At 42.4% G+C, this 25,356-nt stretch overlaps 1 protein-coding gene across 2 annotated transcripts in view; it reads left to right on the top strand.

The window, feature by feature from the left end:
• The window catches only part of PSD (pleckstrin and Sec7 domain containing), a 656,537-nt gene that overhangs the window by 594,037 nt on the left and 37,144 nt on the right, over nt 1–25,356 (top strand). For both annotated transcript variants that reach the window (XM_078643048.1, XM_078643049.1), the window contains one exon: nt 4,546–4,724. In XM_078643048.1, coding sequence (XP_078499174.1) covers nt 4,546–4,724 — 179 coding nt within the window. The remainder of the gene's footprint in view (nt 1–4,545; nt 4,725–25,356) is intronic.

Genomic DNA, 25,356 nt, shown 5'->3' with positions numbered 1-25,356 from the left:
AAGCACCCTTTCCCAGAAAGTCTTATTGTACAGGCTTTGACTAGAAAGGTTAATCTAACTAATTTCCAAACCAAATCTCTGGGCAGAGTATCCAAACGGAGTGACTCTTTTGGCAGACTGAAGTCTTATTCTGTCAGTTTGGCACTGAGGTTCAGTCTACCTGTTTGGCGGCTACACGCCTTCCTTATGGCGCATGACCAGCAAGATGTTGCAGATGGGCACTGAAGAATTTGTGGTCTCCCTTGCTCAGACTATCCATGATGAGGTGTAATATGTTATCCATGTAGGCCTGGGCTCAACAGACTCAATTGGCAGAGGCTTGGCACCAGTGTTGTGCTTCAAAGGCACACCTGGATGCAGTTTACTGGATTGTCTGGTATTGTTCAAGCATCGCAGATGAACATGCCCTTTAATATGTTTAGGCTCTTTGGAGAGAAGGCAGGTTTTGCGTTTAAAGACGTTAGGGCCACATCATGCTTCTTGGTACTTCTGACTTCTCATAAACAATTTTCCCACTAGTTCCGCAAATGTAGGAGCTATTCTATCGGGTTAGTCTATAGAGAGCGGCAGCCTTTCCTGCCAGTGATACAATTGCTCTTTCGACCCTTTTGGGGCTACAGACATGGCAGCAGGAATCATCAAACATGACAGGGGCACTAGTTCTCCAACACCTTACCACCAAGCTGCTTTAGTCTGCCCTTAGCAACTCACATCCAACTGATGGCATCAGAATGTATTTCCTCCCAGGTTGGTGATCTATCACCTCCAGCATATAGGTTTTATAGATTGTCAGGGGGGTTACAACTTGCCTTTAATTTCCTCCCCACCTCACCTTCCTCCATACTAGAACACATTTTGGAGAAGTGTCTGTCTTTTCTACTGCAGGAGGTACATCTCTTCCTCTCCAAGAGTGCCATTGAAGAGGTACCAGACTTTGAGCAAGGCAAGGGCTGTTATTCATGCTGCTTTCTCATTCAGGTAAAGGACAGGGGCCTGAGGTTTATCCTGGACCATCAGCCTCTAAATGCCTCCTGTAGAAGCACAAATTAAAAATACTCGAATTGGCTCAGATTCTTTCTGCCCCGGACCATGAGACTGGGTGGTGTGCCTGGACTTGACGGATGCGTATTTGATATAGGTATTACCTGCAGGTCAGTGGGTGCTGAGAACATTTTAATTTGCCGTGCTCGCCTTTGGCTACATGACAGCCCCTCAAGTGCTCACAAAAGTGATGGTAGTTGCCGTTGCTCATCTACTGAGGTCAGACTTTTCTGTATTTCCTTACTTCAACAACTGGCTACTGAAGGCTGTTTCACTGCAGTTAGTCGTAGACCACCTTCTAAGGATATCAGAGCTCCTAAGATTGTTGGGTTTTTCTACGAAGAAGTCCCATCTGATTCCCTTCACAGAAGCTTCCATTCATTTGGGTGATCCTAGATATAATGACCTTTAAAGCTTTGCATCCACTGCAGCAAGTCCAGGACTTCTGGGTCAGCCCTGGATCTCAGTGAGGATGGTTGTGAGGCTTCTTGGTCTCTTGGCTTCATGTATTTTCCTTGTCAGCAATGCCTGGTGGCCAATTGTACAGTGTTGCAACATTTATGTAATGCTCACTACCCTATGTGGGGCACTGAAGCCACTTGTCTACGCAGGTAGCATGTTCCACTGTGTTGGGTGTGTGGGTGGAAGGATGTTGTCTTTGTTTTGATCCTACGAGGGAAGTGTTTCCATGTCACGTGTGATAACAACAGATGTGAAATTATCTTGTCATGAGACACAGCGCTTAGCAGTGTGATGGATGAAGTTGTGAGAGACATGCACACAGTTTATGATTTTCATTATACTGGCAGATTTTGGCAGCTCTGCCTGTCCCTTTTGGTATTTCATATTTTCACAGTCCACTTAGCTGGTTACTGCCCTGGGTTGTCCAATCTGAGATATCTTGTTTAAAGTTTATGGTCCTGAGTAGGCATAGGTTGGAGGGAGACATGGATGATAGAGCAGCAGGGATCGACTTTGTTTCTGCCATCCCAAATTTGAATGCCGTTATAAGATGCCAAATGCGGCATCGTATGTAGCTATTTGGGACCCGCAGTGGTGGACTAAATTAAAGTCCTCCATTGTCCAGAGACATTTGGCAGATCTCTTCACCTAATGCTGTGGACTGGTACAGTACTGGCTAATGGCGTGACCTATAGAAGTTTGGTCCTATATGGAATTGTCAAGCAGTATAAGGAAATTATTATGCAGTCGGTATGATCTACAAACACTTGGTCAACATGTGATGGTTATGGTTTTAATATTAGTATGAGTCTGGAGGGTTATATGTTGTATTGTATTGTAACTGTGTTTATATAGCACTTGCTACTCCTGAATTTGTTTGTAGGATGCTGCTCCAGAACCCAGGGTTAGTAATATTTTTAGTTATTGTTGGTTATTGGGATGTTTTGCTTAAGTTTCTATATGGTGGATTCAATTAATAGGAGTTAGGGATGATCCTTAGTGGGAGAGGGTGAACTCATGTTTTGGTTTGTGATAGTAATTAAGGAGTTACAGGAGCTTGGATATTGTTAGGTTGCAGGGGAATGCTTTTTAAAGGAGAAGTTGTGATCATTTAAATGAGGTGTGGGCAATTGGTAGGGTTTCAATAATAGGGATTGAGGCAAACATGCATGTGAATTAGAGTAGGCTGCGCTCAGTGAGAAGTGGCATGCAGAGGATGGAATGGAAGGAAGGAGAGAGTCATTCGAAAGAAAAAGGAGAATTGAGATTTGGAAGGCAGGGGTGGCAGCACTGTGGATGTGTCCAATCTATGGAGGCTCTGCAGTGGAACCTGAAATCCCAATGGGCCCTGCAACAAGGTCGTCTCTCTGAATCCATCTGTGTCCCGAAGGAGACTGTCAAGCATCTGCAGTGGTGACCAGTCCGATATTAGGTGGAGTTTACTTAACACCATGGAATCTTCCCATTAGGACAAGGGAGAAAGTTCAGCTAGTTATTTTGTGTAAATAGAAGTTGTGAGAGTGATCATCTGTATCTCAACAAGTTGTTCATTCTCCCGAGTTCCATCTTCTGACTAGTCGAGAAATTATTAAAACAGGCAACTACATTTAGATTAGCACTTTTGTCGGCTAAGAAACAAATACACAGGTGAAGCTATTAATAATAAAGAAAGCATACATTATGTATTTGAGTGCTGCTGTTGGGAAAATGGTGATTTTTAAAGCTGTATTCTAATTTAAATGATATCAATTATCTGCATAGTCCCAGAGCAGTACAGTTTGCACCTTACGCTCCCGACAAGTCAATGCTACATTGCATAACCATGTACTGGACTGGTGTGTGTATCTAGTTCTGGATAAAATAGGTTCACAGCAGTCTTCGATGCCTATCTCTGATCTGGAAATCTGCAAAGATGCATCCACTTTCACAGCAAAGCATTGGCAATGTCAACAGGTCTGGTTTGTAAATGAAGGACCCTCTTCAGTCATTTGTGGGTGTAAGTATCCCACATGCACTCTGTCATTCACCCGTGCAGCCATTCATCATCATTCTGACTCATTCTCGAAAACACCCACTTACACAACCACAATAAAACACACACAAACTAAACATGTAAGGTAAATTAAAATAATAAAAATAGAAAACAGAAGAAAATAAAACATGCTGTCGCCTAAGCATAGAAGAAACCACGCTTACAACCAAAGTGTTGGCCATCCTAGAATGGTAAAAGAAAGGTACACAATGGGTAATTTCATTCTATGATGGTTTCATGGTTTAGAGGCAGTAGCCACAATGGACGTAGTGCAGTGCACATTAACCCCTTACGTGCAAGACACATTCCCCCACTGTGCTGGGGGGTGGGGGGGGCGTACAGCGCCCCGGTGCTCATGACGAGGTCAGCGCTCATGAGCCACGGCGCTCCGGTGCTCATGACGAGCTGAGCCCGTCATGGCCACACCCGTTCCCATGGAACGCTCAGCACAACAGGGGAATCAGCCCAGCGTGTGAGCGTTCCACGGAACGGGCGCGGTCATGATGAGCTCAGCTCGTCATGAGCACCGGAGCGCCGTGTCTCATGACGAGCTGACCTCGTCATGAGCACCCAAGGGGTTAAATGAGCAGCAAGCGGTCAGTTAGAACAGTCTTGGCAGCCGTACTATACTCTTAGTGTCCCCACATGAAGAGTTGAAAGAGTTTGTTGGAGAAGTCGTTGTAAAAGTATTTTTTTCAGTTCTTTTTTAAATACTTTAGACATCTAGCTATGCCTACCACTTACATCAATCTATGTGAAGTTATTCATGAAACTTGTCTCCCTAAGTACATTAAAGATAAAAGGGCAGCTTCAGACAAGTGTGTTTGTTTTGATTTTCACAGGAAATACTACTCCGTCAAAGGTGAGCAATTGGCAAACTAGATTACTTTCCTGCCTTGATTGATTCCACTGGGCAGCATGTCGCTGTGAACCAAAATGGGCAGTCCAAGATCTACGTCAGTTACGTTTGTAAACTACAGTAACGTGCTTCATTGTTGTTTTCTCCACAGAGATGAAGAAGAGTTGAGGCGGTCACTCTCGGAACTTGCAGACCCCAACCCCAAATCCATGAAACGAATCAGCAGTTGTGGCAACCCTTTCCTGGACTTCTCTCAGGACCCCAACATCACCACCTACAAATATGGGTTGTTGGTGCGCAAAGTCCATGCAGATCCAGACTGCAAAAAAAGTAAGACTTATCTACTGAATAGAAATGCAAATCATGCTCTCAGGAACCAGACTCTTCCTTTTTATTGTAGGGCTAAGAAAAAATAAACGATTAAAAGATATTGCAACCTGTAGAATTCTGATATTATTGCACTTCTTAGGCTAAAAAGGTGTTCAATGTAGATCTATGATGTTATGCATATTCAGCCATCACTTCAAAATTGGACTGTTGTCTGTGCCTTGGATTGAAAGACCAGTTACCAGATCGATAGATTAAATGTCAGGTACAGAGTTTATTTATTGTTGCTTGCTTCTTATTTTTCTTTTGTTAATTTGATTTACAACTCTACTGAAGGCAGTGGCATATTCAGAGACCTACCATGTTCAGTATCTGTGCCTCTGAAAACACAGATTCTGTGATGAACACATAGCCTTTGAACAATATTCAGATATTATCTATCTGTCTGTCTGTCCGCTATCAGGCTACCTACCTATCTATGTGTCTAGATACAAAGGATACATAACAGGTAATGTGTAATCTGGTCCATTATTGCCATTTAGGGGTTCTGGGGACGTCATAGGCAAGAAGGCCATAGGCCAAGTGTTTTGTAAATGTCACCAAAACACTGAGATGAACATTTAGGACCATATTCCGAATGCTGCCCATTATTAATTTTGTATAGTACATTATACATTATATTTATTTTTTTGTACTGGTTTGAAAAGGGTGTTTTTTCAAAATAAGTAATTGCTTATTGAAAATAGTAACTGAATTACTACACTGTTCTGTTTGGTTATCTGCAGTAAGGGAAGAAAACACTTTACTTAATTATGGGTCATATGTATCATGCCAAAATGCTATGTATCACCCAAATCTGCATGAAAAATAAGGAATCGCAAATTTTGCGACTCCTTATTTTGCAATTGCATTTAAGGAATCGCAAATTTTGCGATTCCTTAAATTCAATGTATGAAGCCAAAAAAATTAGCAAAAATGCCCTCAAAGAATCGCAAATTACTACCAACTTCTAGTTGGTGGTAAGTTGCGATTTCTTTGAAAAATGCACATTTCAGCATTTTTCAAAGTGCCATGTGACGCACATACATGCCCTTAGGGCATGTATGTGCGCCACATGTGCACCCATGCATATTTCAGGGGTGCAACAGGGTGTCCTTTGGACACCCCTGCACCCTTGAAATTATTCTCAATTTGCGATTTTCAAATTGCAAATCGCAAAATTGAGACTACCTTCCCATTCATTCCTATGGGCCTCCTGGCCCATAGAAATGAATGGGAAAGTATTCCTTAATTGCGATTCGCAATTTGCTAATCGCAATTAAGGAATACTAAAAATTCGCTAAAAAAAGCGAATTTGTACATACATACCAATTTGTGATTCTGAAATAGCGATTTCTTAAAAATCGCTATTTCAGAATCGCAAATCGGTACTTTCATACATATGGCCCTAAGTCATTAAGATCAATTTTGCTTTGTTAATACAGATTCAGTGTTTTTATTGGTTTTCAGTATTTACCTCATAGTTAAACAAATACAAGAAATTAGCAATACATGTTTCTTATTCAAGTACTGATGAAATGGCATAGAACAAACTTCATATATAATGACGTCTCCAGTATCTCACGCTCTTCTCATTTTCCCTATTAATTTAATGGTCCATCTTTTTGTTCCATGTTTACCATCTCGTTAATAACCTTTACCTATTACATTGGTGAATCAATCTAGATTTTATTTTACACACCACTTTCCCACTGTCTTCTGATTTTTGTGGTTGTAACTATGTATATGTTACCCAGTGGCAGTTGCCATTGGGTGGCAATAGTTCTGCTATTACGTCTGCCCTACTTAAAATGACACCCTTTATATAGTTATATGACATAGTCAGCAGCTGGGTGCCAAGGGGGTTGGTTGTAGCATGCAACGCCTGTGTCACAGGTCAGGTCCTGTGCCAAAACCCACGCACTACAAAAGGCCATGTGCGGAGGGGTGTTGGGTGCGGTGGTGGGTTGAGCGCAGGTGAGACTCTGTGCCCAACTCCATGCACACCGTTGAGTGTTAAGGTAGGAAACGTCACACACCACAATGCCTTCTCTAAAGCAGGGGTACATGGGAATTCTCATCCTGGAAAAGTAAATCGGCTTCATGATTGATCACATAAGTGCAACTTCTGAAGTGGCATAATTGATGAAAACACTGTGAATGGCGAGGGCACAAGTATTAGATAATTTAGGGCACGAGTTATAATTCCTTGAGATAACTATAACTGGTGTATTTCAGTGGTTTTGTTAGTTTAAAATGGTGTGTTTTAACTAACATTTTCACCTAAAGTGTAGTTTATAGTTAGGACCTAGTTACCATAGGAAAAATAATTTTTGGTTTGCTAATAACTTTAACGTATCTTCACAAAACTTTACAAAACAAATGTTTATACACCTCGGCTCCTTCCTCGCATTTTTCAGTGTGATGCCTGAACCGGGGGCTTCCACAACACGAATTCCCTATGCAATTTCCATATGGAATTTTAGACACCGCTACAACCAAATACAGAAGAATCGAATTACACCAAGTTTAGCAGAAAGCAAGCTGTTTAACGCAAAGTAATCGTTTTGTGATTTGGTGTAAATCTGTTTAGTAGTTTATGAGAAATGAAGCTTAAAACATTATAGTTAACTGGAGGGTTGGGTTCGCAGGACTCTCTAGGGAGTCCTGTGGGCACATAACTTCAGATAATAGAGCTATCTGATTAGCTGTTGGGGCTTTTATTATCTGTCAGCCATCTCACTCCCTTATGCAGCAAGATTGTGCTCTTTAGAAGCAAAGCCTGTTGTGTGTAAACACTGTCTTCTTAAATAAATAATAAAATAGTTTTCACTTCTTTTTACTGCAAACAAACTGTATAATGCAGTTTTCACCTACTGCTTTTAATTAGCCTTTCCCCATTTGAAAAGAAAAAAAGCAGGGTAAAGGGTTAGGAGCCCGCTGGCAGCGCTGCTAAATGCTGGGGGTTCTGAATTACTAAGGCTGCCTATTTTTGATTCCCTCATGGCTCTAGTTTTCACCACCCTACACTTCTGTCTCTATCTCTTACCCTTTAAGGCTCCTTTTCATCCAACATCCTCCCTTTGTCATCAATTCCCTATCCTTCTCTTCCTCCTTTTTAGGTCTCGCCAGGCCTGAGCAGCACATGCGCTGCACTCGCCATGTGAGGGCTTCTTGGGATCGATATGGTTCCAGAAGTCGTGTCTCAGCTCCGCCTGCAAATTTGATTCGTGCGTGTCGTTTTGCGTCATGGATTATGCAAAACACAGTGTAATGATTGCACCGGAGGCAATCATTACACTGAGGGTTGCCACCCTGTCCGCATTGGGCCCCGCCCACCAGGATTGGGCCGTTTACTTGCGGAAGGACACGGCCTCCTTCAATTACTCGGTAAGCACTATATTTGTTATTTTTTTTATAAGTAAGTTACATGCGCGGTCCACTTTAATTTTCGGGACTGCGAGCACAATTTTTTTTTTTCTTCTACTTTGTCTATGCAAATATCAGTTACCACCGCACGCACTAAGGGAGCGCAGTTCCGCTTTCATTTTCGGGACCGCGAGCACTATATTTTTTGTTTTAATCCCCTCCTGCCACAGACGTGCTACTCTCTTCCTGTTTTCTTGTTGAGATCAGTTCACATGCTGTCCTGGTGGGTGATGACTGGATAAAAAGACGAAAAACAAACCAATCAGGTTTAAAACTGTCGCCTGGCTCCGAGTGTCTCCCCTGACTTATAAACCAGGTGCAAATGCAATGCCAAGTGTGAGCTAAACGTAAATGCCTATTTGTGTATAGCCCCCGGGTTAGGCTGATCTGTGCCACAGGTAGATGTTATCTGTCCTGGATCACACAATGTCATCACAGGGAAGTCGGGATTACAAGGGAGGTCTCCTGGTTCGGTTGTTCCGCGCTCTGGTGAGCGAAGCTGGCTTTCTCAATATATTGTGACATATATTTTTTCGCACGCAATGTTCGCTCAATGGCCGTGTTTTTACTCTCGCACGTACTCATTAAACAGCGCAGCTTGAAACAGAGGGCAGTGAGAGGCAGGCGCTTGAATGAATGAAGCTGCTTGGATCTGTGCAGGTGGGTGTGCGCGCCCGCTGCAGTTCCATGCGTGCGCTGCATGAACGTGTTGGTGGGTTTAAGTCGTGGTGAATGCGTCTGACAGTGTGTGTGTGTGTGTGTGTCCCTTGTAAATATGTTGATGAGTCTGCATTCTGCTGAGTGTGTTGGCTAATGTGTTAATGCATTGATAAAACAGCATCCCACTCCGAGGTGCACAAACCTGATGAGCACGGCTTGAAGTGCAGGGCTGCGCCAGGATCCCGTTCTGCAATGCACAACCCTGTGAGCAAGGCTTGAAAGTGCAGCGCGGCACAGTGAACACTCTCTGTGGTGCTCAACTCTGGTGAGCAAGGCTTTCTTTTTTTCATTTCAAAAGATTTTATTATTTTGAAGGAGCACATAAGGAAATAAGGTATAAACTATAGTGATACCATTGAAATCAGATAAGTACAAGCAACATATGAGTCTAAAAATAAATAGCTCAAAACCTATGTCTAATACATTGAAGCTACTGAAGTCAGGTAGATAAATCACTAAAAGGAGAAAAATTAATAGACAGTAGCCATAACTGTCAAAAGTAACACTATCAGGTAATATATTAGGGAAAAGAGGGGAGGAAGAAGAAAGAATAGAAAAGAGTAAAAAAGAGGACAGAGAAAGGAAGAAAGAGAAGAGAACGAGAAAAAATGGACTTCCAAAGAACCTTCCTAAAAAGGAGAACACCATTTAAACAGACAAATCAAAGGGAAATTGAGCAACCAACCCTTTCGAGGCTGAATCCATGTATGAATCTAAGGCAGACCAAACCCCAGCAGATATGGAAGGAGAAAGATGAGCATGATCAACTGAAGTATGAGCACTCCGTAAAAAGGAGACCAAAGCCCACCAGGTATGATAGGAAAGTGAAGCAAAAGACTTCCATTCCATATGAATGATTTTCACTGCCACAGTTAACAACAGGTCCAACAATTGCAATTCCGTAGAATCCAAAGGAAGAGGGACCGGGGCAGCTAACGGGCCTAATAGAATTAATGGAAAAGAAAGGTGGAATTTAATACCAAAAATAAGCATAAGATGTTTGTTTATTAGATCCCAAAAGGGTTGGAGGAGGGAGCACCCAAAGAACATATGCTGAAAATCCCCAGGTAACAAACCACAACTCCAACACAAGTTATCGTCTTTAAGATGAAGCGAATGCAAGCGAGTAGGAGTCCAATGAAGGAGATTCATAGAGAAAAATTTAGATTGCATTATTGAAGGGGCAATTTTATTACGAAGAGAAAGCTTACCAATAAGCTGCCAGGTGTCGGGAGAGATATGGTCCGTAACGTCATGATCAAAGTGATGCAACCATTCCCGTTGTGTAACAGTTGGGGTTGGTAATAAAGAAGACGATAAGAATTTATAAATTCTGGAGGCTACATGTCCAGACCGTATCCATAAGTGAAAAAGGGTGATTGTGGGGGAAGAAGGATGAAGGTGCACCTTGGCAAGTGCCACTTTAATCTTAAGTAAGGTATAAAAATCCAAGTTAGTTGAAGAGAATTGACTTGCCAAGGAAGAAAAAGGTAACGGTTGATCATCAGCATCATAGAGATGTTTAACAAGCGAAATCCCTTTGTTAGCCCAATAGGACACCAGAGAAGGATCAATATTGATTTTTATTTTAGAATTACGCCAAATAGACGACCATCTAGATTTATGCAATGGAACCGCAACTCTTCTATCAATCTTGCGGACCGCAGCAATAATATCTAAAATAATGGAACGGGAGAAAAGGATAGAAAGGGTGTTCGTAGTCATAAAAGAAGCGATCGGTAGTGGGGAGGCAAGAGTTTGTTCTATCAACAGCCAAGATGGAATATGAAGAGAGGGGAAAGAAAACCATAAAGCACCTTGAGACGCCAAGAAGGCAACTTGGTACTTCTCCCAGTCAGGAAGATTACATCCACCCATGTCACAAGGTTGACGTAAAGATTTATAGGCAATCCTAGCCCGTTTATCATTCCATAAGAATTTAGAAGTGAGAACATCAATTTCATGAAAGAAGGAAGCAGAAAGTTTAACCGGAAGAATAGAGGAAACAAAATTAATAATAGGGGTAATCATCATCTTAGGCGTTTGCAGACGACCCCACCAAGAAATGTGTTTCGGAGACCAGGTTTCCAAAAGACGCCGCACTTTAAGAATGGTTTGGGATTCATTATAAGAAACTGTAGCAGCCAAGGAAGAACAAAAATAAATACCCAAATATTTCAATTGTTTAGTTTGCCACTTAAAACCAGCAGAACCCATATGGTGAGAAAAACAGTACACATTCAAAGGGAACATCTCAGTTTTATCCCTATTCAAGGTGTATCCAGAGACCTTTGAAAAGAGAAAAATCGTGTCAGAAATAGCAGGGATGGCCAATGCAATGTCATCAGAGAAAATAAGGACATCATCTGCATAAGCAGCTGTTTTGAAACAATGCGAACCTAAAGAAAAACCTTTAATATCTGGGTGGAGGTCAATCAGTCTGAGAAGAGGGTCAATGGATAATAAAAATAAGAGAGGGGATAGAGGGCAACCCTGTCTAGTACCTTGGCGAAGATTAAAAAAGGTTGATGTAGCACCATTAACTCTTATGTTAGCTCTAGGGCGAGAATAAAGAGACATAACCATCTGAATAAAGGAGTCCCCAAGATTATGGGCACATAAAATCGCACGCAGGAAAGGCCAAGAAACCTTATCAAAGGCCTTCTCAGCATCGAGTGCCAAGGCCGCAGCTGGAAGTTTAGAACGTTTAGCTGATCCAAGAATGTGACAGAATGTTCGAATATTGTCACATGCCAACCGACCTTTTACAAAGCCTGTTTGCGAGGGATGTATCAGATGAGGAATAAAGGATTCTAAACGTTTAGCTAAGATCTTCGCAAAAATTTTAGCTTCCATGTTAAGAAGAGAAATAGGACGAAATTTTTTGGGGTCGGAATGATCCTTACCTTCTTTCGGAATCACTACAATTGTAGCATCAGCGGCAGAACCAGAGACAGAGCCATCCTTGATAAAAGCATCAAAGACGGATTGTAATTTGGGAACAATTACAGGAAGAAAGGTTTTGTAAAAAAGAATAGGGTAGCCGTCAGGACCTGGGGCTTTCCCAGAACGAGTATCTTTATTTGCAGCAGTAATTTCGTCAGAAGAAATAGGGTGATTCAAAAAGGAACTATCTTCCACTGATATCGATTTTATTGGAATTGTCTTTAAAAAGTCTTGGCATTGCTCAAAAGATGCCTGATTAGAGGGAGTATATAATTTATCATAAAAATCACGAAACACCCCAAGAATCTCCTCAGTCTGAAATTTCTTATTACCCAAATGATCATTAATAGAAGAAATCCTGGAAGATTTACAAGAAGATTCCTGAAATTTTAAAGTAGCTGCAAGAATTTTACCAGCTCGATTTTTTAATAAGAGTGCCTTAGACTTCTGAGCCTGAAGACTAATATGAGCCCTTCTGGTAACAATAGTATTATATGTGTATTTTAAGTGTTTAATGGATTGTAGACAGGATTTATCCTTAGAGTGACGAAAAAGAGATTCTTGTCTTTTAATCTCATCAGCTAAATCTGTTAGTTCCTTTCTAATAGCAGCATTCCTCCTTGCCATACATTTAATGACCTGACCCCGGAAAGTGCATTTAAAGGAGTCCCAGAGCACCACTGGTGAATCAACTGAGCCTTCATTTTCAAAGAAAAAAGTGTCAATCTCCTTAGAAAACTCAGAAACCTGGGAGTCATCATACAAAATTTCTGTATTTAGTCTCTATGACCTTGATTTTGTCGTGGGAGCAAAGGACAGTAGAGTAAAAGAAATCGCAGCATGGTCCGAAATCAAAATAGGATGAATAAGAGGAGAGGAGGAAGATTGAAGAAGGGAGGAGTGTACTAAAAGGTAGTCAATACGCGAGAAAGTAGAATGAGGGGAGGAGAAAAGGGAAAAATCACTACCAGTGGGATTAAAGAGACGCCAGACATCCTGAAGATGAAGCAGAGAACACATATTAGTCATTTGTTTATGTGACTTCGGAGGACGAAAATGAAAGGCAGAATTCCTATCGAGGATGGGATCCATTGGCAAATTAAAATCACCCCCCACCAACAAATTACCAGAATGAGGAGTGTCATGCAATTTTTTGGTTACTGTTTTCCAAAATAACGGATCATCCTTATTCGGAGCATAAATATTCATGACAAAAAGATCAACAATACCATCAGACAATTTAGATAACAGCCAACGACCCTCCGTATCCTGTTCAGAAGAGACAATAGACAAACCAGATTTTTTAGAAATCAACGTAATGACCCCATTCCTTTTGCCACACGCATCTGAACAAGCAACATCTGATACCCACTCCCTTTTCAGGAACAGTGCCTCCTTGGCCGAAACCTTTGTTTCCTGTAAAAGTACAAGATCCGAAGAAAGAGATTTGCAGTAGTCCAAAATTTTTGACCTTTTAACTGGGTGATTTAGACCCTTAACATTAAGGGATAATACATTTAAGCCAGGCATGAATCATGTAGAAGATAAGACAGAGAGGAGCTAGAAGATAGTATATGAACAAGCCGAATAGAAGCAATCTTCCAAACACAAAGCAGAGACGTTAAAAAGGGGAAGGTTAATAAAGAAGTCCAAGAGAAGAGAAAAAGGCAGAGAGAGGAGAGAAAAAGAGGAGAAGATAGAGGAGAAAAAGAAATCAAGAGAAAAGAAAGAAAAAGGGGAAGAAGAGCAAGGAAGTGAGGTCTGAAAAAGACCAAATTCATACTAGGGGGAACGTGAAAAGGGGGATCAAGGAAGCCGCTATGAGGAGAAATGGATTCAGCAACATCAGCCCCAATAAAAATTATGTCTTGAAACAGCTCATTTACAGAAAAATATCGTGAAGAAGCATCATATATAACAAAATAGTCAAGCAAAGTATTTAAATAGACTATCATTTGAGTGAAGAGAGAGTAAATATAGCAAAGAAGCATAAAAGAGAAATGAAAAAAATACAGTAGAAATATAAAAAATTTGTCATATGATAGAAAAAGTATGTGATAAGCAGGCAAAGAACAGATAGAAAATCGTCATTGATAATAAAAACAGTAAATAAGAACACAATAAATAGGCAACAGCTAGTAGAAATCCATACAACAGGAAAAACCATAGCATGCAAAAGTTATTATCATTAAAAATAAAAAGAAGGAACCTCATGAAAAAACATTGTAACTCTGAGCAGAACCATATGTAGGTATATCACCTTCAATCTAAAGATTAATAGTAAGGTATAAGGGTAACGATCAAGAAAAAGAAATAGCGGTATATAAAGAAAGAACATCCAATGCAATGAGACAAAAATCCTAGAAAGATAGAAAAAGCAAGAAGGAGAAGCAACCTAAAACAGTACCTAACTAACTACATAGGGGTATATAATACTAATGAGAAGTGAGATGAAAGAGAAGAAGCATCTGTCAAAGAAGGCAAAAACCAGGGACGGAGACGGAGATAGGGATAATCGAGCACAGAAGAGAAGCAAACAACAATAAAAAAACAATTAGCAGTGGAGTAGGAGCAACATGAAAAGCATTCCAGAATGAGATAAGGACACATGTAATAAAGTCTAGAAAGACATGAAAATAGAGAACAAAAGCATGATAAATAAGGCAAGAACAAACAGAAAAAACCCAATATTGACGGATAGAGTAATCAATAAAAGAATAAGGACCGTATCTAGAGACACAGAAAAAATGAGGAAGAAGAAACACACCGCAAAACAGGAGAGGAAAAAGAAGAAACTGACAAACAGACCACCCCAGAAAAAGCGAGAAATACAAAAAGAACACACAGGAAACAAAACCAAACTACCATGGGTAGAACCACAAACAGACAGCACCACAATACAAGTTATAGAGAAACATAAAACCACCAAACAGATCATAAAAGACAACTAAGTCAATAGATCTGAAACAGAGAGAACAAAGAAGGTACAGATATACACTTCATGTGCCAGAAGCACCAGGATCAAGCGAAGCTGCCATTTGAAGTTCCATTTGCAGTTCCATCTGGTTGTCCAAAAAAGAAGCTAGATCTGCAGGTTCATCAAAAATTCTGGAGCGACCTTTGAAGGTAATCCGAAATTTCGGTGGACCAGAGAAGGAAAAGGGAATGTTCATTTCAGAAAGACGTTTCCGAAGATTAAGAAAGCCCTTCCTCCTTATCACTGTATCCCTGGCGAAGTCTTGAGAGATTGAAATTCGATGACCTTCCAGGAAACCACTTTAATTTTCCTCATGTGGGCAAGAATCTGCTCCGTGTGTTGATAACGTAATGGTTTAGAAATTACCGCTCTTGGCTGTGTGGCAGATTTAGATCGGAAGGTGGGAACACGATGTGCCCTTTCTAGTTCAAAGTCCCTCTGAAAAGAGATTTGTAGAGTAGAAGGAAGCCATTGGTATAAAAAATCAATCATTGAAGAGGATGTTTTCTCTGCATCTTCCGGCAGACCAAAAATGCGCAGATTAGATCTGCGATTACGATCCTCCTGTTCAGTGAGATCTCTGCGCAATGCCGCCATGGAGCGCTCTAAGTGGGTAAGAGACCGAGATTGTTTCTGCAGATGGTCCTCCGCTCCACTAATACGTGTCTCCGTAGTCGAAACACGAATAGAGAGAGCCTTGAAATCATTCCTGATAGCGGACATCTCCACTTGCAGTAAATCTGTGTTAGTCTTTGTTGACTGCGCAATCTCATGAACCTCATTGAGTCGCGTTAAAATTGCGTCAAGAGTGGTATTGGTGTCCGTGTGAGAAGACTCAGGCGTAGGAGACACTTGTTTGAGTCTTTTAACCGGGGCACCTGAATCTTTTGAGTCTTTAACAGTTGATGAACGGCCCATATTGGTGGCCATGGAACCTCAGACACAGAGAAAAAATATTAAGCCACTTGAGGAAAAGTAGAGGCAAGCAAAAAAGGTCAAAGGAGGTGTCTTCCCCACCAAAAAGAAAAGAATAGAGCGCACTGAAAACAGATAAACCAGAATAAGCGAAAAAAGCGGACTTATATGACAAGCCTTTGCAGGAATTAGTAAAAGCACCTTACAGAGCCCAGCAGGCTAAAGCAGAGACCCAAAGAATAGATAGAACGTAGCTGAGGGCACAAACTGCTGTACCAAGGCAAGCCAAAACGTGTGCAATCATAAAGAGCCACGAAATAACCAGCCAAGCAGCGCGAGGAAAAAGGGCGGAAGAAAAAATGAAAAAAGTATCCAAATGTAGTCACAAGCACCTGGTATTCCGCCGAACTGGCAAGAAAGTATCCATGACGTCGTTGCTGAGAAGAGAAGGCGACGGCCGTCACAATCAGCTAAAATGGCGGCCGCCCGTAGCGATAACGAGCGCCACCTCAGCCTGTCAGAAATCACACCTCCGTAGTCAATAGCCGGCTGAAATGCTCGCAAACGGCTCTCGGCATGTTCCGAGGGTCAGGATAGCTGTTTCGTCGAACAGGGGCACCTGGAAGCGGGCCAAATCCTCCAACGGCCCTCAGTCCCCCTGGAGCTCAAGCGCAAGTCGCCATGTCGCAGCGGCGCGCAAGCCACGCCCCCTCTGGTGAGCAAGGCTTGAAGTGCAGCGCTAAGATGGCATCCGGTCTGCAGTGCAAAACAGTGGTGAAACAGGCCTGAAGTGCAGCGCGGCACAGTGAACACTCTGTGGTGCACAACCCTGGTGAGCAAGGCTAAAAGGACAGCATGGGACAGTGAACACTCTCTGTGGTGCACAAGCCTGCTGAGTGCGGCCTGAAGTGCAGGGCTGCGCCGGTATCCCGATCTGCGGTGCACAACTCTGGTGAGCAAGGCTGAAGTGCAGCGCTGCGCTGGGATCCCGCTCTGTAGTATAGCAGGGAGGTAAGTGCAGCGCAGCCACATACACTCTCCACAGCATTAAAGTGCAGCAACAGTGGCGCTGGCCTGGGGAAGGGGGCGGGGTTGCAATCACAAGATGATAAGGAGTCTGAATACATTGAAGATGATGCTCATATCAATTTCTCCTCTTACAAACTACAGGATGAAGGAAGCTAAAGTAAAAAACTAAAAAACAAAAATATATCCTTGCTGAATTATTAGAACTCGGCTTAATACTTCGCTTTGAAATGATGAACAGGCTACTCGTTATAAACAGTTTCTCTTTTGGATACGTGCCCCTAAAAGTTCACACATGATGTGCTTAAAATCGATGTCATGTTTTTCATTCTTTTTTATATTTTGTGAATCAGCTGCAACTTGCTGAATATGGCTCAAAGAAGAGAAATTACCCAACAATGTGCGCAGGGATGTGTGGCCATAAAAAGAGCAGATAGCTTCAACAAAGCCAGTGTCAGAAAGGTCTGCAAGGAACAAACAATAAGTGCCTAGGGACCCACGTGGATCAAACGTATTTTTTTTTTCACTTCTACATCTGTTATCATTATACTTTTTAGGTGATAGATCCAGGGAAATTTTCACCAGGGGGTGTAGCGCATATTGCTTTGATGTGAAAACGTTTACATCCCTCCTATCCACTAAGAATCCTCCCCCCACCCCCACCCCTCCAAACAACACAACAAACTGACTCAACAGCATATATTCGTCGCAGGATCGGCTCTTTGTTCCTTTTTCCTTCTTACGGTGCACACATGAAGAGTTATTGCGTCACAACAAATAATACGGCAGAAGTGGGCAGTAAAGGCAACGATTCCCAGTAGTTTTCGTTTGGTTTTATTGAAGAATACAAACTATGCATTTTTGGGCTTCCAGAGAAAAAAATAAAACAATAAAGAAAGCATGGCAAAAGAGTGGCTTTACTTCTCTAGCGCTTGGGGCTGAACAGCTCGCCTCTATGCGCTATGAGCAGACATACTCGGGTCGGTCCTTCTGTTTCTCGGGCTTGGTGTGGACAGTGACCCCTTCCGTCTTGAAGTGCGGCGACAACAGACTGTGGACATACAATGTGCTCACTTCTCATCTGGGCATACCGTAGAAACCACTCCATGAGTACAAAACTATAAACCATGCAGGGGACCTCAGTAGCTCATGTGAACACCCCTTTGCTATGCCCCCCCTTACACACACCTTATCTCTGATTGTTACAACCTCCCGTGTAGTTGCAATAAACTCTTGCAGCACTCTAGGCTCCATGTGGCGAGAAGCCACCAGCGCATTTGGCACATTTGGTAGCTTTGAGGCGCTTTGAAGACAAGCATTTGCAATGCAGTAGGTCCCACATTTACGCATGTTTAAGCCATTGGCATTGTAAATGACAATGCCTATTATTTATGTTTTAAAAACCAAAACATAATAAAAGGAATTGTCATTTACAATGCCAATAGCTCAAACTCGCGAAATGTAAGACCTATTGCATTGCAAATGCTTGTTCTTTTCTGTATTTCTCTCTTGCTCAGAGTCAAAGTCTGATGATGAAAGTAAGTTGTGGTCCTAAAATATATATGCAATCAAAGCTTGTTATTATAGCTCTGCTATATTTCAGAACACTGGCATACAATTGTGACCTCACTGTATGACACCAAATGGTGCAAATGTATTTTTGAGAAATCACAGAGATTTCTGGGACATTTCATCCCTTAAATATGTAGATGAAAATAAATATCTTGTCTGGAAAAAGTCAATTTTCACACTGGTCAAGAGGAAGAAAGAGAATCCTTTCAGCACTTAACCTGAGATCCACATTCTGGACAAAAGTATGTTGAATAGGGGCTCATAGTTGATAGTGTCAAATGCTGCTGAGAGGTTCAGGAGCAGTAGGAGGCAGATATCATCTTCCATAGGTTGTGGTCACATATTTCAAGAGTTGTTTTTCGGAACTGTTTGTGGTAAGAAATCCAAATTGAAAGGAGTTTAGTAGTATATTGTCTGATATGTTTGAAAAAAGTTTTAGAGAAAAATAATTCTTAATGTTTTTTTAAAAGAAGGGAAGTTTGGTATACGTCTTAAGTTTTGAAAGTTGCAAAAGTGTTATTTCATTAATAGAGGGGTGATTTTATCAGTTTGGAGGCTGGAGGAAACATCCTTTACTCTAGGGAGTAATTAATGGTTCTGAGAATAATGGGGACTAAATCTTCAACACATGTTTTTATCAAGTTTTCAGGAATGGGGAACGGAGTCATTGGTTTAGTGGAGGATGTGATTTGTAGAAGAAATTGTTTGAAAAAGCAGTTTAAAGGATGACCATTTTAGTATCTTACTTTCCAGTATAAAAGAGGACTAGAACATCGTAAGACGTTCCCTTGACCGTTTTTATCCACTCAAAAAGTTTGCAGTTGTAGCGGAAATTCGAATTAACGGTTTTGTGTTACAATGTTTTATTGACGTTTGGAGTAAATTACATCATAAGTACAATAAAGTTATTAATAACTTACAATTTGAATATGAATAAATATACGAAATATATGGAAAAGAAGACAAAAAAGGTATATATGACAATTACTAAGCACCAATAAATTCGAATTATAGGTTTTGGATGGTTTCAGTCTTAAAGTCTTCCTGAAGTTAAATGGGGAGAAGACAGAGGATTTTCGGGGGCAATCAGGACATCTGGTCAAGTGACTGGTGGCCAGCTTCCTTTGGGGACTGTCCCCTTCCCTCTCAATTTGCTAGGAATCTGGGGGTATTGATAGACACCTCACTCTCTTTTGACCGTCAAGTCAACAGGACTATTTCTACCTGCTGCGGTACCATCAGGATCCTTAGAAAGATCACTCACTACCTCTCCCCGATGCCCTGAAGCAAGCCACCGTGGCACTCGTTTCCTCAAGACTGGACTACTGCAACGCACTTTATGTGTGTATCAATAAGAACCTTATCCATCGCCTGCAGATAGTTCAGAACGCGGCGGCTAAGATGGTCCTCAATCTCCCCAGGCTTTCCTCAGCATCATTGGCCAGAAGAGACCTGCATTGACTGCCTACCCAGTCTAGGATTTCTTTTAAGATCCTCTCTCTCGCTCATGGGGCTCTGTACGGTTCTGGCCCTGTGGGTATCAGGTCCCTCCTCCACCCTTACTCCCCCAGTAGAGCTCTCCGCTCATCTAACAAAAATCTTCTCTCAGTTCCCAGATTTACAAAAGCAACATAGGGAGGTAGAGCCTTCTCTACTTTAGCTCCTAGGCTATGGAACTCGCTTCCCCCCGAACTTGCAGGGTAACCCTCCCTTGTGCTTTTCCGTAAAGCATTAAAAACTTGTTTTTTTTGTTGAGGCATACTCGTAGTGGTGCACTAGGAGAATTACAGACTGGACGACCTGTTTGGCGCCTTGATGCCCTTGGGCTAAGTTGCGCGGTATAAATCTCCCTTCATTCATTCATAAGAATTTGAGAGAGTGTGCTTTGACGCTTTGTTATCTCATTGATTTATTTCTTGAAGCAATTCACCTAGGTGAGGTGAAGTAATTCCCGTAGAGTACAATGGAGCAGAGGGTTTTTCCTTGAAGACTCTTTGACTGAGAATGGCCAGGCTATTTATACCGTTACCGGTGATGTAGATATTATGATTTGTGAGTTTGAGCGGAGTCGGAAATGCGTGACAGTGTTGCAGAAGTTTTGAATTCATGAGTAGCAACATGGACTGATCTTTTAGGGATAATATGTATTATTGCATGTTGGTCTTTGTTGTGGATTTCTGGGATGGTAGAGCAAAACGGTAAAGCATTGTGGTCTGATGCCACTATTTGGTAAATAATGAGATCAAGGGTATTGCCTTGGTTGAGGGTTGGGAAAGAGAGAGTGACAAATTGCTCGAGATAACATAATGATATTTTAGTTTAGAAGAGAGTGTATTTTTTTATTTAAGAGCTATTTGTGGTGCGTGGGCCTTGCCAAAAGGCAGTGGAGCGTCGTACAGGGTCAGAGACACTGTAAATTGGTGATTGGAGACGAATATTTGGTTCAGATGGTGAAGGTGGACAGTTACTTCGTGGTGTTTTTTTATTGATGTTCCATTGGATATTGGAAATCACCTACAAGAATATTATTAGAATAGCGGGACAGGGTGGATTTAATGAGCTCTTTGAAATACTCAAGAAAGAAGACTTTGTGCACTAGTTGGCTGTAGATGATAAGAAAACAGATGGTATTCTTATGATTAGTTTTGATCATTACGGATAAAAGTTCAAAGGAGGAGAAAAATGGAGAGCCCTCGGTAGCGCATGATCAGTTATTCTTCTAAATAATGACTATGCTGCCACTGCTTTTGTGAGGTCTGCCTTTGTAGAGGATAAAAACCATCTGGTACCAACAAATCAAGTGACGTAGTAGAGCTGGGGAAAACTATATTTCAATGATTAAAAGCAAACATAAAGATTGAGGTTTACTGTGCTCCGCTGTCTGTAATGCGTACACTTGCATTTTGTATCTATTTTGATTTTAGTAGTTACTTTTAGAGGAAGCAATATGTGAAACAGCATCAGTATTGATCTGAGTTAAGCATTCCAGTTGATGGTCTTGCTACACCTTACTTGGGGTTGGTGCAAGTCTGGTGAAGGTGGTCTGAAGGAAAGACTGCATGTTTCGAACGCCACATGTTGGACTGTGTATGATGAAGGGGGTAGGAAGTAAGAGGAAGCTGAATAGAGAGGTAGTAGATTATAAGTATTAGGCTGGAGGTGTAAATAAGGCACAAACACCATGCAGAGGCTGACAATAGTGAAGTAGAACAGTAGTACCTCTTGATGTAGAACACTTAAGTACAAATAAAAGGAAGTAAGAAAGCACAAGGGTATGAGCTCTAAGTGGTGAATGCAAGAGATATCAGAGGGTGTGCAAACTAAGCATAAACTCACACCTCTTAATGTAGTACACATAAGTGTAAAAGGAAAAAAAGGCTCCAGATATTACCAAGTATAACTCAAGAGACTCAGCCATTAGTGGAAAGGGAAAAAAGAAAAGACAGAGAGAAGGGTCTGTTGATCATTGTTTGTAGAGGAAGAAACATTAAATGGGATGATGTAAAGTGCTTCACTGTGAGTTGAGGTGAGAGCAGTTACTCCGTAGATTCGGTAATGTCTGATAGAGGAGAGAACATTGAAAGTGGCAATCTCTAGAATGAGAGTACATTTAGAATAACAGTGTTATCATTGAAGTCTATGTATCTTGTTCTTTCGCAATATGGGCACAGACATACCAGGAGGGATAACACCACTGGAGCGTTTTGGAAGGGCATTAGGCTAGGGCGTTACAATCGCAATGGACCGCACACCGCTAGCCCCTCCTCCGTATCGCCCCTAGGGACTCTGGTACATGGAGTTCTTGAGTGGTTCACCCCAGTTGGTGCAAGTAGGTACTTGTAGAACTGATGATCTCTAGACCCGATACATGTCCCGGGTTTTTGGATATCGCCCGAGACATGGCTCGAGTTTCAGGATAACTTCCCTCATCAGTAGAGAAAATAGTTAGGGGTGGAAGAGAAGGCCACCAAACAACCGTCAATGGCCTCGATGCCCGAACCGGCACGCAGGTGCGTCGTCCAGGAGCCCGTCGGCTCAAAGTTCAAGGGAGCCAATTTGTAGAAACAATCGCAATGGACCGCACACCGCTAGCCCCTCTTCCGGATCGCCCCTAGGGACTCTGGTACATGGAGTTCTTGAGTGGTTCACCCCAGTGGGTGCAAGTAGGTACTTGTAGAACTGATGATCTCTAGACCCGATACATGTCCCGGGTTTTTGGATATCGCCCGAGACATGGCTCGGGTTTCGGGATAACTTCCCTCATCAGTAGAGAAAATAGTTAGGCTAGGGCGTTAACTTGCAGAAATCCCATCTGTTCCCACTATGTAGCGAGGTTCCCCAACTCCAGAGCTCCGTGGACTTATCTGAGGGGGAACATACCTAAAATACTTGGGTGTTAAGATTTATCATGATTACTGGGACCATTCTCTCTGTGCTAGCTTAGACTTCTGGAAGTCCTTACCATTATTAGTGGCGGAACGGATTGCAGTGGTAAAAACTGTGGCACTCTCCCAGCAGCCGTATTTCTTTTCCACATTGCCTATTATTATCCCTCCCCCCCACCCCTGGATATTTCAGCATCTCAATTCCCTGATGATAGAACTTACCTGGGGAACGGGCAGGCACAGAAAAATGATGTCCAAATTGCAGCTCTTGACAACAGAAGGGGGACTGGCAGCACCAGACATGGAGGCCTTTTACTTGGCGGCCTAACTGCAATGGTTCAACCAATGGATTTATTAATGGGTGAACCTTGGGGAAGTCGCCCCCTGCTCGTATCTGAGCTTTTGAGCCCTATTTCAGGTACTCCTGAATCCCAGACAATCACTCCGGAATGGTCCAGCTGAATTGCAAGGTGTTTATTGATGCTGGCAGCACAGCCTACTGCGGACCTGTACCCGGGTTCCTAATGCACTAGATATATTGCTGCACTGGGTGAAGCTGGTGGCTCGGGTGGTGCATTGAGGGGGCTCAAGGGCTGTTCGCACACAAGGTAATCCGTATAGGAGATCTCAACAGGGGACAAGGAACTTCTACTGTTTGAAGGTTTCTCTGCAGCTTTGAGATACCGAGGGGACAATTTGTATTGAACCGGGCGATGGCTGTGACACTGAGGGACCTTTAGAGAAGTGGTACTGCTGAACCCTGACATATAAATGCTGCCAGACACTCTGCACTACAACTGGGCGCCTCAAAGGAGTCTCATATCTATGTCAGGCATTGCAGGCTGATATTGTTCCACCTCTAGTAGAGCTGCAGGAGAAATGGAAGGGGGACCTCACACTCCAACTCGCAGAGGCGGAATGGGCCACAATACTCGCCAACACATCTGCAGTATCTCGAAAATGCTAGGTTCAAATTGATTAACTTTTATTTCCTACACAGGACTTACGTCACCTCTGGTAAAATGAGTAGGTTCTACGGAGCAGTCAAAGCATCCTATCCTAAATGTGGTGAGCATGGTGCTGAAATGGTCCATATGGTGTGGGTCTGGCCCCTCTGATTGAGTTTTGGGGTGAAGTGGTTGAATGCATTAATGATATTACCCAGTGAATGATCTACTGTACTCCAATAGCCTGCCTGCTTTGGGGGATCCCGTGTCCCAATAAACGTAAAACTACTTCTAGATTTGTAGACCTGGCACTGATCCTTGCGGAGCGAGAAATAGCAAGGCATTGGAAAGTCACTTGTGCCTTGGACTGGCCAAATCAAAAGATGACCTCCTTAAGTGGGCAGGATTAGAAAGTGCAGTATTGTTCCGAGAAGTGACGAGAGGGTGAAGTTCGATTGATAAGGCCCTGGCACGGGGCCACCTGATGGATGGCCTTAAAGATCCTTAGCTGGAAACCCTGATAGTTTCCCGCTGCCTGCGGGCAGATCGGGGGTGGAGCATGGCTAAATCCGTCTGGGTGTCATGTGTGTCTCTGATTTTGAGAGAGGACTGAATGCCCACTGAGCACATATGGTGATGTATGTTTTACGGGACTTCTAGGGCTGAGTCAGAGGCAGGGGCTACGGAGGGGTGGGATGGTGGAAGGTTTGATTATAGTTGAGAAAGGCAGTTCTTTTATAGTACTATGGACATTTTGTCGATATCTCCAAGGTATGTTGATTGCAATTTTACAGCGATGGATGTACACCACTACCTGATGTATATATCTCTTTGGTGTTGAACCCTCTACCTGATGTATATATTTCTTTAGTGGCGAGCCCAGGATTATGTTGATTGCTAAGATGCAAATAAAAATTAAAATTTTGTTAAAAAAACAAACATTGAAGCCTATGTTTAATATATCTAAGACAACAGTAAGTCTCCCTAGATAGCTGTGGAAGTGCCCAGGAGAAGGGAGTCAACTGGGAACCAGAAAGAGGAACAGTACAGTCAGGGAGCCAGCGGTGGTGAGCACAGAGTGGGAAGTGACCACAGGGTACAGGGTCAAGGATTAGCAGAGCCTGTCTCCCTCAATTGGTGAGGTGCAGCGACCAGCCGGTCCTATCAATTCTGATGGGTTCCAGAGCGGTGAAGAATCTTACGTTACCGTTTTGATGTTTGCAGCAGGGCTGCTTGAAGCGCCATGAGGTAGTGAAATACTTGACTGGTGTCCTTCAGGGGGTATCACAGGCTGTTATGATAGGGTTAGATTTGAAAATGATTTATTGCAAATACTCAGCATTGTGCTTAACTATAGAGCACCATGCTTAACAAAGTGTGTTAGGATATAGTTAGATATTTTTTGACAGAGTTGACGGAAGTGCAGTGAGTTTGTCAATTGATTGTCATGTATACATGCCCTTGGTATATGTGTGCCTGTGGATGGTACAATACATGGTGGGCCTTAGGTTCCATTTTGGGAGACCCAGACCTGCATAGTGAAACTCAAGGAGATGAGGTAGAGAGATCCCCCAGACAGATTAGTGTATTTCTCTAAGCTGGGTCAGATACACACTGGGAAGGGGAGAGCCAGGCTTCCTGTGTACAGTTGAAAGGCTGCGATTTGTTTAATTGAGAAG

This window comes from Lissotriton helveticus, chromosome 5_1, assembly GCF_964261635.1.
Source record: "Lissotriton helveticus chromosome 5_1, aLisHel1.1, whole genome shotgun sequence".
Lineage (NCBI taxonomy): Eukaryota > Metazoa > Chordata > Amphibia > Caudata > Salamandridae > Lissotriton > Lissotriton helveticus.
Note: the sequence above shows the minus strand (reverse complement) of the source record. Positions and strands in the feature narration are given on the sequence as shown.